Source organism: Stegastes partitus, unplaced genomic scaffold (genome assembly GCF_000690725.1).
Source record: "Stegastes partitus isolate 25-593 unplaced genomic scaffold, Stegastes_partitus-1.0.2 Scaffold537, whole genome shotgun sequence".
NCBI lineage: Eukaryota > Metazoa > Chordata > Actinopteri > Pomacentridae > Stegastes > Stegastes partitus.
Genome location: NW_007578268.1, coordinates 278334 through 295901, shown reverse-complemented (window position 1 = coordinate 295901; position 17568 = coordinate 278334). Strand labels below are relative to the sequence as shown.

Below are 17568 nucleotides of genomic sequence, written 5' to 3'. Positions count from 1 at the left end.
TGACGTCTCCGTTTCCTGCTGCAGGTCTCTCTGCTGACCTCCTGAGCTCCTCACCTGCTCCGGTCTGCATGACCTTCACCATCAGGTAAACTGTTTAACTTTTAACCACAGCTTAATTCTGATTATTTTTCCAACATAAGCTTCATGTAAATGCATTTAAGGGATAATTAATCCAGCAACAGTCCGACATGTTGAGCAGTAATGACTGATTACAACAACATAATTATCTTTAAGTTTCTGTCCTCGTTTGTTTGTAACAAACTGACTGAATGGCGTCTAAATGAGTTCACTGATACGTTTAAAGGTAAATTCTTGCTGTAGGTCACTGCTGGGTGCAGATGTTTTATTGTATTGTGCCAATAATGAAACACGACTGAAACTTCTGCTTCCTGTTTGGTTCTCATCTGTGAGTGAACAAGATACTGATGATAAAACATTATCACACAGCACAAGCAGACGTGTGCTTTGTGGAGCATCTTGGAGGCTAAACGGTTAAATGAAGTCACAGTACGAGAGACTTCAGATGCATTCAGCTCAGACAAGCTCTGAAACATCAGCAGCTGCATCTACACCTGGTTCCCTCCTTCAGGAACTGGATGTCTGCTGCAAGTTGAAAACAACTCTTATTCACTAAACATTTCACTTACAGATGAATACACAGACAACAGAAGTCTATATGACCTTGATGATCAACAAACTGAACGGCTGATCCAATATGCCGAGACCCCAGAAGTCAAAGGTAACGTTCTGCACTGTGATGATATTTTGCTCACGTTAACATTTAGTGTCATGAATCTCATTAATGCAGATCCATGCTGTTACAGGTGAACATCTTCTAAAATGATGATATTAATATAGAAAAAAGACATCTAATTGAAAAATATTGTATTTATTAAGAAAACACTAATTAGGAAGCAGCTGATTCTCCTGTTCAAGTACGTTAATTAAAGTCTTCTACTGATCAGATATGATCTGTTCCATGGATTGTACTTTCAGCGTCTGCTCAAACTTTAACTTGACTGTGAACTTGCATTAAGTGGTATCTGCAGAGTCATCAGGGCCATGAAGGAGATTCAGCTCAGATAAGGATGACTCTGAATTGTTCAGACATGTGATGAGTGGACGTCCTTTCATTCTGCATCAACATGCATTTGAGCATCCAAACAGTGTTTTTCTGGCTCAACAGATTGGATGAGAACATAAACATATTTAATCCTGTGAAATGAGACAAAAAGACAAAGACTTTGTAAACACCTGTGATTTCTTGTACTTTCTTGACTAAACACTGATTAACAATGAAATATTGATGTTCATGTGCAGGTTCCACCATCCACAAGTCATACAGGTGAGATATGAAGTATCTGAATAACCACAGAATATTCAGAATAACTCTACTGAGAAGTTTACTTCTGGGAGATCTGACTTTGTTCTTATTAAAAAATCCAATCAGGAAAGAGAAAGTCAGATCTTCAGGGTGAGTCCACTGAAGGGCAATCACCCCAGAAACAACCACAGGAAAATGGACCACAACCAGACAGAGGTAAGTGATTTCTTAGTGAACAATGGCAACCAACGGATGGCTTCTGGCTGAAACTTCTCTGCAGTGTGTTTTTCTTGTGCACCAATCAACTGTTCCCAGCTTTTCCATGAAAAATACGTTCTCATCTTGTGGTCTGTGTCCATAATATGAGCCGGAAACACTCTGAGGAGTCCTAAACGGACGTTGCATCCTCTCATGTTTCACTTTCCCCCTAATTCTCATTAAATACGTCCTGTTGATCATTATTGGACACACTGGTTCATGCTTCTTGCTAAATAGGTCTTTATTTTTACGCCAACAGAAGCAGTCATACTGTCTGAGGTGGAACAGATCATGGACTGTGTCTTGAAGAAACTGCCTTGCCAAGATGACCAACACAACTCAAAGCTGAGTACCTACCTGAGGTGAGTATGAAGTTTTCTATGTTCAGCAGCTGACCATGTACCAGGTCTACAGAGAGATCAGAACGAGTTGTCTGTAGTCTCTTCACAACAGTTGATGCAAAGGAGCATCATATAGCTGTAGAAAAGATCATATAACAGGTCACGACTCTGATGTAATTAGGTAATTAGGTGTATACATGAATAAGCATTGAGGCTCACTTATTGTTGTTCCTCAGGGTTATTCTTACCAAACAGTCTTCTGACAAGATTTTCGGTGCTCTCGGTGCTCTCGGTACTTGTCCCACAGCTTTACGATGATCTATGAAATTATATATCTAAACGTGTGGCTTGATCAGGAATGGTTTGTTGTGACTTTTAGTCGTGACTCATGGTACGTTTTAATGAACTCTGGAAATAAAAATCCCCATTAAAATGAATAGGAAGTTGGCTGGAAAACTGACTAAACCAGTCATGTTTGGAGCCCTGCAGCTCCGGCAGATTTCACAGTAGACACTTCATTCAAAGCTTAAACATCTCATGAGGTTCTGAATGTTGTTCATATAAATCTGTTTGGTTTTTATGCAGCTGAAGTTTCAGGAATTTTTGTAAAATTTCAAATTTTCACTCAGCTAAAGTTGATGCTATGTGTGGAACGTTTGTGGAAGAAGTGCCGTTAACCTCATCTCTTACTGACTCCTATTACATCTGAGCTTTAAAATGGTGAAAACCAGAAACGGTGAGTGTCTCTGACCTGCCAGCAAATCTGTGCACAACACAGCACAGACATTAAATACATGAGAGTGTTCACAGCTAGATTCTGCTTCTCAGCTGAAAGAATTTCTTTAATACAACTTATAGTTTTTGAGCTGGGACGGTTTGTTGGAGGGTCCGATCCTCAATCTGCTGTCTGCTCCTTGATCTGACCCAAACCCCTCCACTGAAAAAGAGGGAATCACCATAGCAACCAGTGACTGACAGCTGATTGGCTGACTGCTACTGGACTAAGAATGAAGGACTACAAACATGGCTGCCTCCATCAGCAATGTGTAATGTTAGAGTGGTTCTATCAGCAGGACAAATCAACACAGCTGTGATGCGAGTTCTAAGAGGTTCTAACATGCTCTAGCTTGTCCCACCATCCTTCATCCATTATGTGCTTAGTGGCTCCATATCTGTTGGGTCAAACTTTAAAATAAAAGTGTCTCCAGATGACCGTGTTCTCTGTCGCCTTGAGACCATCTCTCCACCCAGCTACATATTTCGTATCATGGTTAATCCATCAATACATGTGTGAGAGAGACAGAAAGAAGTACTGTCTAGTCAGCTCCTTTCAATACAGTCCATTCTCTTAACTTTTTTCCAGCTAGCTAGGGGCCTTTACCTCCAGAAGACCACATACGTGAACTTCCTTCCTTCAGCCTTGTTAGAGTTTTTAAAGAAAAAAAACAACATGAAGCTGCTGCAGATCCTTAAACTGTACGATTCACTGTAACCTTGTTTACAGTGAAGAGACTTTCTCTCCATCCAGTTACATATTTCCTACAGTCTTCCTGAAATTTATTCATACCTTTCCATTAAAGCCCATACATGCTCCAATTGCTCTCAAACTTCACATGTTGCGTCACACTCTCACCCTCATCACAGCCATATGACCACTCTCACTCACAACGCCACCTGGGGGCGTGGCCCCAACGCAAAATGCCAGACACGAGACGTGCTGTTAACTGGCCTGTGTGTGCTCGATTTTCCTGAAACTTTACGCACGTACTCCGAGTCTCAGCCAGAGCACGTTTCCACCCCGGCCAACACGCACGCCGCCACGGCTTGCCACTAAACAGGAAGTGGCTCGTAACTAGGCCACACGGGCTCCGATCTGCCCCAAACTCGACATGCTGGCTCAGAGTTCCGCCAGGAACACCCCGACGTGCGCGAAGGCCGACAAGCGTAGAGCGAGGACCCGTCCATCGCCGCTTGCGGCTTTAATTATTATTATTATTCCCGACAAAGAGACGCGTTTTTGAGGCCCTAAACATATTCGAAAACTCACCAAAATCGCCATGCACATCAGACCCGGTGAAAAATTTTATAATTTGGAAGAACAATACACACCTCAATAGAAAAATTGCTCCACAGCGCCACCTTCACAATTTCAACAGAGTCTTGTCAAAANCACATTTGGCCTAGAGCTACGCAATTTTGTAGGCATATAGAGCAGGTCAGGACGAATAAAAAAAGTCAGGCTGGGCCAAGTTGTAAAATGCAACACGGCTCAACGGCGCCCCCTACAATATTTCAACAGATTCCCATTGGGGCTATGTTTGATTTGCAACCACGACATTCACCACACATATGTAACAACTTGTGACGCACAAAAAAGTCCATTAAAATGTTTCTATAAACCCAACAGGAAATCTGCCATGTTGGAACAACGGCGAGCATGTCGGGCCATTTTTGGCCATTTTTCAGCAAAGGGTTCGTCGTACACACCTGAAATTTGGCAGGCACAAACTACAGGACGTGGTGATTAAAAGTTATCAAAACGCTCCGCAGATGAGGCCCGGTTTGGAAATGACGCCCTGTGCAATTTCGGTCAATGGCCATTTTGTCCATTTTCGCTGTGTTTTTGGCATTTATCACAGTCCTGTCGAAAGGCCGTTTCATCTACAGCTACAAGATTCGCTGGGCATGTGTAGCAGGTCAGGACACACAAAAAAGTCAATCAGCACCAAGTCCTAAACCCAACAGGAAGTCCGTCATTTTGAAAAGACACAGTAACAATTTTGGTGATTCTGGGTGACTTTTGCCCATTTTTGGCCATTTTCAAAATCTATCTCCTCCAAAGGGCATTTCCACCCCGGCCAACACGCACTCCGCCGCGGCTCGCCACTAAACAGGAAGTGGCTCATAACTAGGTCGCACGTGCTCCAATCTACCTGAAACTCGACATGCCGGATCACAATCCCACCGGGAACACGTTTGCGCCACAACCCGACGTGCGCGAAGGCCGACAAGCGTAGGGTGAGGACCCATCAAATGCCGCTTGCGGCTTTAATTATTAGGGTCCGAGCACCAAAAGGGTGCGAAGACCCTATTGGAACTGCTCGGATTATTATTATTATTTCTACGTCACAAAGAAACACGTTTTTGAGGTACACAACGTACTCACACACTCACCAAACTTGCCACACACACCAGACCCGGCGAAGAATTTTATAATTAGGGGGAAATACTCACCTCAATAGCAACATGGCTCAACAGCGCCCCCTACAAAATTACGAAAAATGGGCCCCCGAACACACTTTCACGTACAGCCACGAAATTCGGTACACACATGTAACAACTCGAGACACACAAAAAAGCCTCAAGAACACACACCCGAAATGCAAAAGGAAGCTGGCCATTTTGAAAATGATGGCAAATTTACCTCCTCTCCGGGGTAAGTCGTACACACCTGAAATTTGCCCAGCACAAACTACACGACGTGATGAGTAAAAGTTATCAAAATGCTCTGCAGATGAGGCCCGGTGTGGAAATGGCGGCCTGTCCAATTTTGATCAATGGCCATTTTGGCTGAAAATCGGCCATTTATGGCCGATTTTAAAATCTATCTCCTCCTAGGGGGTAAGTCGTACACACCTGAAATTTGGCAAGCAAAAACTACACGACGTGGTGATTAAAAGTTATTAAAACGCTCCGCAAAAGTCTTTTGGTTTAGAAATGGCGGCCCGTGCAAAATTGATCAAAGGCCATTTTGTTCATTTTTTTGGTGTTTTTGGCATTCAACGGAGTCCCGGCGGGCGGGCGTTTCACCTACAGCTACAAGATTCGGTGGGCGTGTGTAGCAGGTCGAGACGCACAAAAAAGTCAATTGGCGCCAAGCCCTAAACGCCACAGGAAGTCCGCCATTTTGAAAAAAAAACAAACGGTCAGAGTTTTGCAATTTTGGCAAATTTTTGGCCATTTTTAGCCATTTTCAAAACCTATCTCCTCCTACGGGGAACATCACAGTTGGAATTTGGCCAGCACAAACTACACGACGTGGTGATTAAAAGTTATTAAAACGCTCCGCAAAAGTCTAACGGTTTGGAAATGGGCTGTAATCCTGATGCCAATGTATTGCTGTGATGCAGTTAACACACTCAGTGGGACCTGAGCTGAGTGTAGACTAAACGTCGGTGATCAGTGCATGTCTCCACTCTTGCTCGCTCTCCCTTTAACATGTCCAAACGATCTCAGCTCTCTGAGTCACAGATCACTATCTTGGCTTAGGCCACTCACACCACAAGGTTGGCTTAGCATGAAGCTAATTAAATTCCACATGGTTGGTTGTGTGCAAGGAAGTGTACACCTCTGCATTGATGCCATTCCTCATCCCCTGAAACGGTGTGACTGTGTGGTTTTTCCAACTACGGCAAACAGACAGGGACATTTTTGTGTGGCTTGTGGAGTTTCTTTGCTTTAAAAGATGACAATGATAAGTGTGTTTGGGTCACAAACTTACACTCTTATTCAGAGAGAGCCCACAGTCTTGCATGGACTGTTTCATGATGCCTGCATGTACCAGAGAAGCCCAGTTTGTGGGGTAGAGTGTGCAGGGTTCCTGTTTTTCTGGACTTCACAGAGCAAAAATGAGAAAAGAGATGGAGGCCACTAAAGAAAAAAGGGAGTGTTCAGGGCCTTGGCAAGGCACCCAGACCACCCTCACTGTGGAGTCCACAGCAGTCCAGCCTTATACTGGTTTTCTTTCTACTCCCACTCCAGGGGTGGAGATGGCCGAGTACGAAGAAGAGCAAGAGGATGTCGATGGAGATGCCGTCTTCTCTTCCAAAGAGAATGAACTGGGCAGCAATTTCAAAAAGATTATTGGCAGATTAACCGGTGTTCTCAGTGTTGCCTGCCCTGAAAACCTCATGGAGCCCCCTGTTCCTACCGGGTTGAGGATGGTGTGGGGGTGCACCTCTACACCAGCTCAGGTGTTTTTCCTGAAGCTTGGTGTGTAAACAATTTAATACATCAGCAGCCCAATTCCTGGCACAGCCACCTGCCCTGGCAGGCATCTCAGGGTTATGGATTGCCTGCTTGCAAGGCAAACCAGAGCTATGGCTATACAGGCCCAGTTGGCTAACACTGGGGCCCATTGTGTCCCTCCACCTTCATCACCTGTAATAAGGGCTTTGTCTACAGAGTCTCTCCAGACCTTCGTGGTGGTTCCTGGGGGACTTCCTAACTCTCTGCTGGTGGAGTGATTCAGCCAACACAGACCAAAAGGGGAGTGCTCCAGGACCTGTGGTCCACTGTCAGCTGGTCTTCACAAATGCCTCCACAGTGGGCCGAAGCATAGTCTTTACCATGTGTGGGGTCAACAGGCTCTGGATTTACTGTTAGGTGACCCAGCATGTAACATCCTGCAGCATAGAGATCCTTGCCCTTTGGCAGTTCCTGCCAAGGTTGTAAGGTCACCACATCATTGCCAGGAAAGACAGTGCAATGACTGCAGTGCTTGTCAATGGGCAGGCCGGCAACCACACTCTAGTAGATGGTTCCTCCCCTCTTCTGCTTACTCAAAGTCAACAGCAGCTTCATGTTTTTTTTTTCTTTAAAACGGAACAAAACTGTAACAAGGCCAAAGGAAGGAAGTTCACGTGTGTGGGCTTCTGGAGGTAAAGGTCTCAAGTTTGCTGGAGGAAAGTTAAGAGGATGGATTGTATTGAAAGGAGCTTACTAGACTGTACTTATTTCTGTCTCTCTCTTACACATGTGTTGATGGACTAACCATCTTTATATTTGGGTTTAAGTAAAAGCTCAGACAGTTTAAATGGAACTCATCAGGGTTTGTGAAACCTGCTAGCTTTTCAAAAATAAATGTACTTCTATAAATTATAACTTATGTATAATTATAGCATCATCATCATCGTCGGCAGTAACTCGTGTCCGAGCATTATATCCGAGACAGTTTCAACTTGTCCTCAGTTAGGTTGTAGCTGTTCTTGAGTGTTGAGTGGCAATGTCTGATATGGCTGCCCAAGCCCAGAGTTGTATGGAAGTGTCGAGGGCATTTTGGGCAGGGCAGGGCAGGGTGAGTGGAGAGAGCGGCTGGTGGAGCCGTTCTTTATGTCTCCGTCTCTTTGCTTCCTCCTCGCAACAATGTAGGTTTTCCAAATGGTTTGTCCCCCGAGTGATGCATTGCCTCCACCCCGTGCGGTCTTCGGCGAGAGTTACCCAATTAGCATGGTCAATGTTGCAGCGAAGGAGAGTGGCCTTCAGTTGGTCGCAAAATTGTCGCTTAGGTGCTACTTGGGATCTTCTGCCATGTTCAAGTTGTGAGAACAGGATCTGGTGGGCAAGTCGAGTTGTGGGCACTCTCCTAACGTGTCCTGCCCAGCAAAGGCGATGTTGCCCCATCGTAGTCTCGATGCTGGGGAGGTTGGCTCGGAGACGGACAGTTTCATTTGGGATGAGATCTTGCCATTTGACCTTCAGGATTGCACGGAGTTTCTGCTGTTGGAACGCTCCAGCTTTATGATGTCACTTCTGTACAGGACCCACACCTCAGAGACATAGAGGAGGGTAGATAGAACAATGACTCGGAACACCACGATTTTTGTATGTAGGTTGAGGTCATGGTTAAGGAAGACACATTTGGAGAGCCTCTCAAAAGCTGCATGTGAAGCACGAATCCTGTTGTCGATGTCTTTCTGCGCAGTGCAGTTGTTGGAAAGGTAGCTTCCCAGGTAGGAGGACTCTTCCACAGTCTCAAGGACTTCGCTGCAGAGATGTACGTTGCTGGTGTCTGGAGGAGGATGGCCCGGAGCTCCCTGCGCAAGGATCTTGGTCTTCCCAGTGTTGGAGGTGAGACCGAAGCAGGAGTATGCACCATCGAAGGCATCAACAGTAGTCTGGAGGGCATCAACTGTGTCCACAGGGGTCGCATTGTCGTCAGCATGCTGCAGCTCCTGTACTGTAACCGGGGTGGTGAGTCGGCGGGCGCGAAGGCGTCCTGTGTTGAAGAGGCCTCCATCCATTCGGCAGTGAAGCTGGATGCCAGAGGCCGTGTCAGGAAGCTCGTGGATCATAGCCCCAAGGTAGAGGGAGAAGAGAGTGGGGGCCAGAACGCAGCCCTGCTTCAGACCAGTGGTGATGGAGAACGGATCAGAGATTATGTTCTTCATCACGACGCGACCAGCCATCCCATTATGAAGGGTCTGTACAAGGTCTGTGAAGTGGTCGGGACAGCCAAAGCGTCTCAAGGTTGCCCACATAGTTGGTCTTGGGGTGCTGTTGAAAGCCTTCTCTAGATCCCAGAAGATGAAAAGAAGTGGTCGTCGTTGGTCACGGGACTTCTCTTGAAGCAGGCGGGCACAGAAGACCATGTCAGTTATGCCACGAGATGGTCAGAAGCCGCACTGTGACTCTGGTAGAACTTCCTCAGTGACAGTCAGGAGCCTGTCTAGCAGAACTCAAGCAAAGATCTTCCCGGTGATGCTGAGGAGGGAGATGCCGCGGTAGTTTCCGCAGACAGAGCGATCCCCCTCCTTGAAGATGGTGATGATTGTGGAGTCCTTCAGGTCTACATGTACAGTTTTCATCTCCTACATACGCAGGATTATCATGAAAAGCCTGGTCTCCAAGGCATCGCCCCCATACGTAATGAGTTCCAGCGGGATGTTGTCGGGACCTGGGGCCTTCCATGCTTTCATGCACTTCAGCGCCTTCTGAAACTCGATGTAGGAGGGACGGAGGGACATCCAGTGCCTGACTGGGTGTTGGGGTGCCTTCTGGAGCAAGTCATCAGCCGCGGTAGAAGGATGATTCAGGAGCATCTGAAAGTGTTCTTTCCACCTTTGAAGGATGGCCTGATCCTCTGTAAGGTGGTTGTTCTGTCAGCAGTCAGGGGGGTGTTGGTACCTCCACGGCGAGGACCAAAGATTTCCTTTGTTGCAGTGTAGAAATGCTGGAGGTCTCTGCTGTTAGCATAAGACTGGATCTCCTTTGCCATATCTTGCCAACAGACATTCTGCGTCCCTCGGACCCTTCGCTGGCAATCCTGCTTTGCCTTTTGGTAGTGTCGCAAGCAGGCACGGGTAGGGCGATTCTCCCATGCAAGGCGGGCAAATCTCTTCTGATCGATCAGTTCTCGGACACTGGTGTCATTTTGGTCGAACCAGTCTTGAAGAGAACGACTGCAGTCCCTAACTATGTCCTCTGCAACCTTGCTGATGGTGTCATGGAGCACAGACCAGTTCGCTTCTACGGAGTCTGGCTGTTGCGCCGGTGGTGGAGTCTCGCTCAGATGCTCTGTGAGACGGTTGGAGTAGTCTTCCCTGACTCCAGGGATCTTCAACCTTGCGATGTCGAAGCGACGTGCCCTCTTTGCTGGTCTGTTGTGGCAGGGAAGGTTACACAGTCGGAGTCTGAGGCAACTTATGACGAGCCTGTGATCTGTCCAGCAGTCATCTGCACCCGGCATACTGCGGGCCACAAGGACATCGCTCTGGTCATGTGATTGGGTGAGGATGTAGTCAAGGATGGTCCAGCGCTTTGACCGCGGGTGTTTCCACATGGTCTTGTGACGATTCAGAAGCCGGAACACAGTGTTAGTGATGACCAGCTCATTTTCAGCACATAGTCCAAGGAGGAGAAGCCCGTTGGCATTACAGGATCCAAGGCCCTGCTTGCCAAGGATTCCCCCTAGAGTCTGTGGTTGCGACCGACTCTGGCATTGAAGTCTCTAAGCACAAGGAGCTTGTCTCTTCTGGGGACAGCTTGGATGGTGCTGTTCAAGGTAGTGTAGAATGACTCCTTAATGTCATCCTCAGAGTCGAGGGTTGGGGCGTAGGCAGAGATCAGAGTCAGGTGGTTGCTGTCAGGGAGTGGCACACGGAGGATCATGAGACGTTCATTTATGGCGGTTGGGACCAGGTTATAGCGGTTCACGATTGATGTCTTGACTGCAAAACCGTGGATCCGCCGCTGTTCAGCATCTTTCCCTTTCCAGAAAAATGTGTAGTTGACTCTGACTTCGGAGAGACTTCTCTCTCCGGCAAGTCTTGTTTCAGAGAGGGCAGCGATGTCAATGTTGAAGTGTCGAATTCCCAACTCACAAGGGCAGTTCGTCGATGTGGTCGTTCTGTGTCATCGTGGTCTATGTGGGTCCACACATTCCACACTCCCACCTTGAAAGGGTTCAGTTTCAGTTTTCTCCTTAGGTTTTCACCGCAGAAGTAGGTCCCCACTGGCCACGGTCTGCCAGTCAGGGGGAATTGTGGTGACCGATGTTTACCCCACCGTTTCTAGGGGTCTCTCCATTCAGAGTGGGCTGCGGTGCTCCTAAATAGGCCAGCCCAGTCACGCCTGTAACTGCCGAACTATCACATCACCACAACTTTGTGGATAGAACGACCTTCATGCAGGCGCCACCAGTGTGTGGCTCCAGACTAGAGACTTCCAGCTGACCAGGCCTGTCCCCGTCATCCGGAGTACCATCGCCACAGGACTTTTGAGGAGGGTAGAAATGATAAGAAAGAAAGTTGAGGCTCGTTGGTTATGGCACGAATAGCCTTTGCGTGAATTTGTTGAGGGTGGATCACAGGTTGCTGCCTGAGACCCACGCACTTGGGCACCTGCCTTCTCCAGCGGCATCATGGAGGATGGAGACGTGCTGGGTTTGGTTGGGGTGCTTGCAGCGAGCTGCCGGAATACTTGGTTACAGTCAAGGTCCGCCTTAAACCTGCCAGCCTGCCTGGCGCTGCTCTCATCCGCCAGTTAAATAGCAATTGCCGTTGGAGTCTTTAAAGCAGGATACAACAAGAGACATAAGCTGCATTGGCACGCTCAGCGTTTCTTCTGAAATTATCTAGTCATTAATTATGACACTAAGATGAAGGCATCTTTTACAAGAGGGTCCTTCATGAGAACAAATTTCACACAAGATCACGATGAAAAATATTCACTCTGGCATGTTAATTACAGGTTTCACAGACAGATAGTGAAGTTTTACAGAAAGTTTGTCAGCAGGACAAACGTCTCCAGCTGTCGTCTCTTCCTGAAAGTTCAGAGAGAATCATGGCTGAGTCACACCTCAGTCATTTACAAGAGCCCTTCCTGTCCTGAAGGTTTGGGCACTCATGTCTTGATTTCCGAAGACAAAGATTTCACAATTGAATTAATCTTTTTTACCGGCTTGTAAATGGATCGAAAAAGAACAAATAAAACAACAATATGTTACATGGATGTTTTAAAGGTATAAAGAGTAAGTGACTCCACAGCATCAGCCCACCTGTCTGACAGTAAGCCAGCACAGATCCAAGGCTATATGCAGTCTTTTCTGTTCATATAAAAATATTGATGTGAATATTGACTCCTGATGTTGACACATTTTCAGTTTTAGTATATTTGTCAAATGACTCAGTAAATCCATATTTGAACTCTTTGCAGGACTAAAATCAATGATTTGAAGAAAGACAAGAGGGAACTGGTCGGTGTTTTTGGCAGAACTGGGGCTGGAAAGAGCTCGTTGATAAATGCCATCATTGGAGAGAAGAATCTGTTGCCTACGGGAAGCAGCAGCGCTTGTACCACAGTCATGATTAAAGTGGAAGCTAACATGCAAAACTCAAAGTATGAAGCAGAGATTAAGTTCATAAAACCAGAGGTAACATGATCTATGAATGTATTTGTGTTTCCTTGAAACTACTTAAGGAGTTCTAATGTTTCACTACAGAACACTTATTAAAACTAAGATGCATGTTGTTTGTTTTTAGGAGTGGGAAGCAGAGATGTGCTCAATGAAGCAGTGTGTTATGGATCACAATAAAAAACAGAAAGATGATGATGATGATGATGATGAGTATTCTGAAGCTGCTGAAAAGCTCACCGCACTGTATGGAGAAGAGTGGAAAGGCACATTCCCTGAAAATCCTCTGGATATCAAATATTTCAAAGAAATTAAAGAATTCCTCCAACCCCAACCCCAACCACAACCCCAATCCCAACCCCAACCCCAACCACAACCACAACCCCAGAAGAAGACTCTGTCGTATAAATCAGTAAGATGAAAAAACTTATGTGATTACATTGAAAGCATTTTTTCCGTCAGTGTGATGAAGTGAAACTTGCAGTTATTGAGGTTTATAGTTTTGTGTTTAGAGGTGAATGCACAGTACTTTCCAGGTGTCTTTAGGTCAACAGTAATTCAACAAATATAAAATAAAAGGAGATTAGAAGAAGTACATCCTATGAACTCCTTGTACATACTTCTATGTAAAGGCTTTAACTGGACATGATGCAGCAGCGTGACAGACCCATACCACAGTAACCTGTAAAAGGAAAACCTTTTAGGAACTCAATCAAAAACTTAAAATTAATTAAGCAAAATTCATTTAAACAACTGCGTTTAACAAATGACATTGGTTTAAATTTGTTTAATTAGATCTCACTGCTGCTTTTGAACCAGTTGGTCACATCTTACTGATGAACTGGTTTGAATATTACAAACTTTAGTCTATTTTTATTTTAACTTGTTGTGATACCGTTTGATTGCTCTGCTTTGATTTTGTGCTGCTTTCATTCCTATTTGTAAAGTATTTTCAGTATATAACTTATGTTTTTACTATTTAATTCAGGCTGAAGCTCTCTCTACAAATTTAATCAAATACACAAGAAGTTCCTTAAACAGCCAACATAAAGGAAAAAAGAGGTGGTACTGGCCACTGGTGAAGTGTGTGACTGTCAAGGTGCCAAAAAAAGATCTTCTCCAACACGTCACACTGGTGGACCTTCCAGGAAGTGGAGACTGTAACAAGAGCAGAGATACAATGTGGAAGAAGGTAATTTAGTCACATGCACCGCTGTTAAGAGAACATTACTGTGTTATATGGGAGCACTGATGGTGATTTATTCATGACTAACATTTTATTGTCCTTTCAGATTGTTGCAGATTGTTCTACTGTTTGGATTGTGGCTGAAATTAAACGAGCAGCAAGCGAAAAAGAACCCTGGGAGATCTTGAAGAGCACCTGCAGCCTCCTGGGAAACGGTGGCCAGTGTCAGAAAATTCACTTCATCTGCACCATGTCTGATTTTATTGATGATGAGTAAGTAAATTAAGATGCCAGACATTCATATGGTGACCACCGCATTCATGCATGTCCCCCAGTTTAACTACCTTCAAAAGGAAACATTGTGTGAGGAAACTAGATTCCTGCATCTCTTTCCTTCCTGACTCCTTTTGGAGGCTTTAGAAAATCAAACCTATGATAACACAAGTGCAGGTAAGATGTATAGTAGTAAAAGTAGAAGTGTAAAGAGGAATGAAGTTCCCAATAAGAGTAAGATGTGGTAGTGCAATGGGTTGAACTGAGGACTTTAACTCAGGACAGCCTTGTTCCCCAAAAATGATGTTCCTGCACAACTAACCTGCATCCTCTAACAGTACAGCTTCAGTGGAAATGTAGTTTTACTGGACTGTTCATTTGTGATATATAACATATACATTTTAGTTAAGCATATCTTTGCCAGGGCTGCAGGTGTCTTGGTGGTTAGCACTGTCAGCTCAGGGGGCTGGAGTCTAGCTGCGAGGTGATGGTGCTAACCAACTGCGCCACCTTGCAGCCCGCACTGAAACCTGATTTATTTATTTATTTTAACACATTTTACCAGTCCATCTACGTCCCAACCCTCACCTATGGTCACGAACTTTGGGTCGTGACCGAAAGAACGAGATCACGGATACAAGCGGCTGAAATGAGCTTCCTCCGCAGGGTGGCTGGGCTCAGCCTTAGAGATAGGGTGAGGAGCTCAGACATCCGGAGGGAGCTCGGAGTAGAGCCGCTGCTCCTTCGCGTCGAAAGGAGCCAGTTGAGGTGGTATGGACATCTGGTTCGGATGCCCCCGGGGAGGCTTCCTCTGGAGGTTTTCCGAACTCGTCCACCTGGGAGGAGACCCCGGGGCAGACCCAGGACCCGCTGGAGAGATTATATCTCTCGGCTGGCCTGGGAACGCCTCGGGATCCCCCAGGCAGAGCTAGAAAGCGTCGCCGGGGGGAGGGAGGTCTGGGACGACCTGCTCCGCCTGCTGCCCCCGCGACCCGACCCCGGATAAGCGGAAGAGAATGGATGGATGGATTTTAACACAATTCACTTCTCTGACATATTAACATAATGAATGAATCATCTTTTGCTGAACTTGTACCCGTTGATAAAGACGTTAGAATTTACAATCAGATGCTGACTTTACAGGTTTGTGAGGAATTTTCTTGAAATATTGTTCTGGTAGTTTTAGAGAAAACTGATATTTTAGTTGAGTTAATTTTGTTGATGAGTTGACTTCTGGAGGAATTTAACTGAATGAACACCTTTATTTAAACCTGATGGTGTAGACGTGGCAGGTGGAGCGATGGTGACTGGCTGCTCAAACTGATCAGGATTTAGGTAAAGGTCAACATCGCTGTGATCTCTAATGATAAAATCTAGTAAGACCCTATCAATTTAAGCTGAGATATGCTGAAGTCTGCAAAATAGAAGAATAGAATAGAATAGAATATATCCTTATTGTCATTGCAACGTACAACAAAACTCAAGTGCAAACCTGAATCAGTGCAAAAATAAAAACTACGAAAATGCCAACAAAAAAGATAAGAGAATATCATACAGTATAATTATTACACTATAACAGGCGTTACAGACAAACCCAGCAGACGTCTACATTCAACAGTTATTGCACAATCTCTTAAAGTCAGCTTCACTGTTTGTATATGAATGAATTATGTTATAGCAGCATTTAATGCATTGATGGCTGTGGGATGAAAACTATTTTTCAGTCTGTTCTCATGCATCTGTATCTTCTGCCTGGTGGCAGCACTTTGAGCAGATTGTGGTCCAATGAGTCCATCAGTGAACGCTGTGTAGATGTTTTAGAGAGGGGAAAGACCAGCCTATGATTTTCTGGGCTACCTTTATGACCCCCTGGAGCACTGTCCTCTGTGCCACTGTGTAGCTAGGGAAGCACTCACAATGCTTTAGAAGGACACCAGCAGCTTCTGGGGGATGTTGTTCTTCCTGAGGACCGTCAGGAGGTGGGGTCTCTGCTGGGCCTTCTTCACTGGCTCGCTGTGCTCATGCCCCAGGTCGGGTCACCCCTGGTGTGGACTCCCAGAGGATGGAGGTCTAACATTCTGTCCATACAGTCCCCACCAATGAATAAAGGCTGAATCTCTTTTTTCTTCTTCCTAAAGTCCACAATAAGCTCTTTAGTCTTGGCAGTGTTCAGAAGCAAGTTGTTGTCTATGAAGAGTATCCGCGTGAACCTCCCCTGCTTCTCCAGGTAGGACAGCGCAGCATGGAGAGCTGTAGCCATGGCATCTTCAGTAGACCCGTCAGTCCTGTAAGAAAACTGGTGGGAGTCAAAGGTGGAAGGGAAGAGTGATGTGATGTGACTCTGGAAAGTTTCTCAAAGCACTTCATCATCACAGAGGTGAGTGCTACTGGCCTGTAGTCACTGGGGTTTTTGGGGGGCAGAGGAACAATGGTAGAGGACTTCAGGCAGGATGGGACGGTGGTCTCAGAAAGGGACTGATTGAAGATCCTGGCAAAGACCCCAGTCAGTTGGTCCACAAATTCCTTCAGCACAAGTCCTGGGACGCCATCAGGTCCAGCTGCCTTCCTCAGATTCACCGCCTGCAGTGTCTGCCTCACCTCACGCTCCTCCACAGTGAGGCTGGAGTTGTTGTGGACCGCTGGCTGTGGCATAGCTGCCTCAGGTGACCTCACCTCCAAGCGGGCAAAGAAGTGAGTCAGCTCGTCTGCCAGTTAGGCATCACCTGCCTGCTGTTATTACTGTCCAGGTGGTCTTCAGTCCTCATCCTGTAGTCCGACTTGGCCTTCCGGATGCCTCTCTTTGGGTTGGTGCAGGCCATGCTGTAGAGAGCCCTGTTACCAGACATGAATGCGATGTTCCTCTCTGTTAGCAGCCACTGGATGTCCTTGGTCATCCAAGGCTTCTTGTTAGGATAGACCCGGATGTGTTTATCCACTGTAAAAATGTCCGTGCATGATGTAGCACAGCACACTGCCAGTGAACACCCCTTCAGGTCTGGATGTTAGAAAAAGTCTCAGTTGGTTAGGGAGCGCTACTTTTAAATCCACATGGTTGAAGTCCCCAGCTGTGATGAACACAGCATCAGGATACCTGCTCTACTGACTGCTAATGCCACCATGTAAATTTCCAAGAGCCGAGTTAGCATTAGCATCTGGTGGGATGTAAACAGCAGTGATCATGACCACAGGAAACTCTCTGGAAGGATAGAATGGTCTGCATTTGACAGTCACATACTCCAGATCCGGGGGGCAGTGACTGTCCACAGCCTGCCCCCTCTACTCTTACCGGAGTCTCTGATCCTGTCCTGACACTGTGCCGTGTAGCCTGCTAGCTGGATAGTGGAGTCTGGAATGAATAAAGCCAAGTTTCTGTTATCACAATGATGCAACTTCCTTGATGGTGTTGGTTGTTGCGACTTGAAGCCTCAGTTCATCCATCTTATTAGCGAGTTATTAGTTCTCCCCGTGCAGCGTGGGTTCTCTCCGGGTTCTCCGGCTTCCTCCCACAGTCCAGAAACATGCTGAGGTTAATTGGTGATTGTAAATTGTCCGT

General features: G+C 46.0%; 1 protein-coding gene across 1 annotated transcript in view; it reads left to right on the top strand.

Annotated features, from left to right (window-relative positions):
• LOC103361822 (nuclear GTPase SLIP-GC-like) overlaps positions 1–17568 on the top strand; it is a 34614-nt gene continuing 17046 nt past the window's right edge. The window contains exons 1-9 of the mRNA XM_008288015.1: positions 1–85; positions 650–739; positions 1321–1345; positions 1451–1540; positions 1842–1944; positions 12358–12574; positions 12684–12968; positions 13545–13748; positions 13849–14015. Of these exons, the coding sequence (XP_008286237.1) occupies positions 716–739; positions 1321–1345; positions 1451–1540; positions 1842–1944; positions 12358–12574; positions 12684–12968; positions 13545–13748; positions 13849–14015 (1115 nt within the window). The 5' untranslated portion in view covers positions 1–85; positions 650–715. The remainder of the gene's footprint in view (positions 86–649; positions 740–1320; positions 1346–1450; positions 1541–1841; positions 1945–12357; positions 12575–12683; positions 12969–13544; positions 13749–13848; positions 14016–17568) is intronic.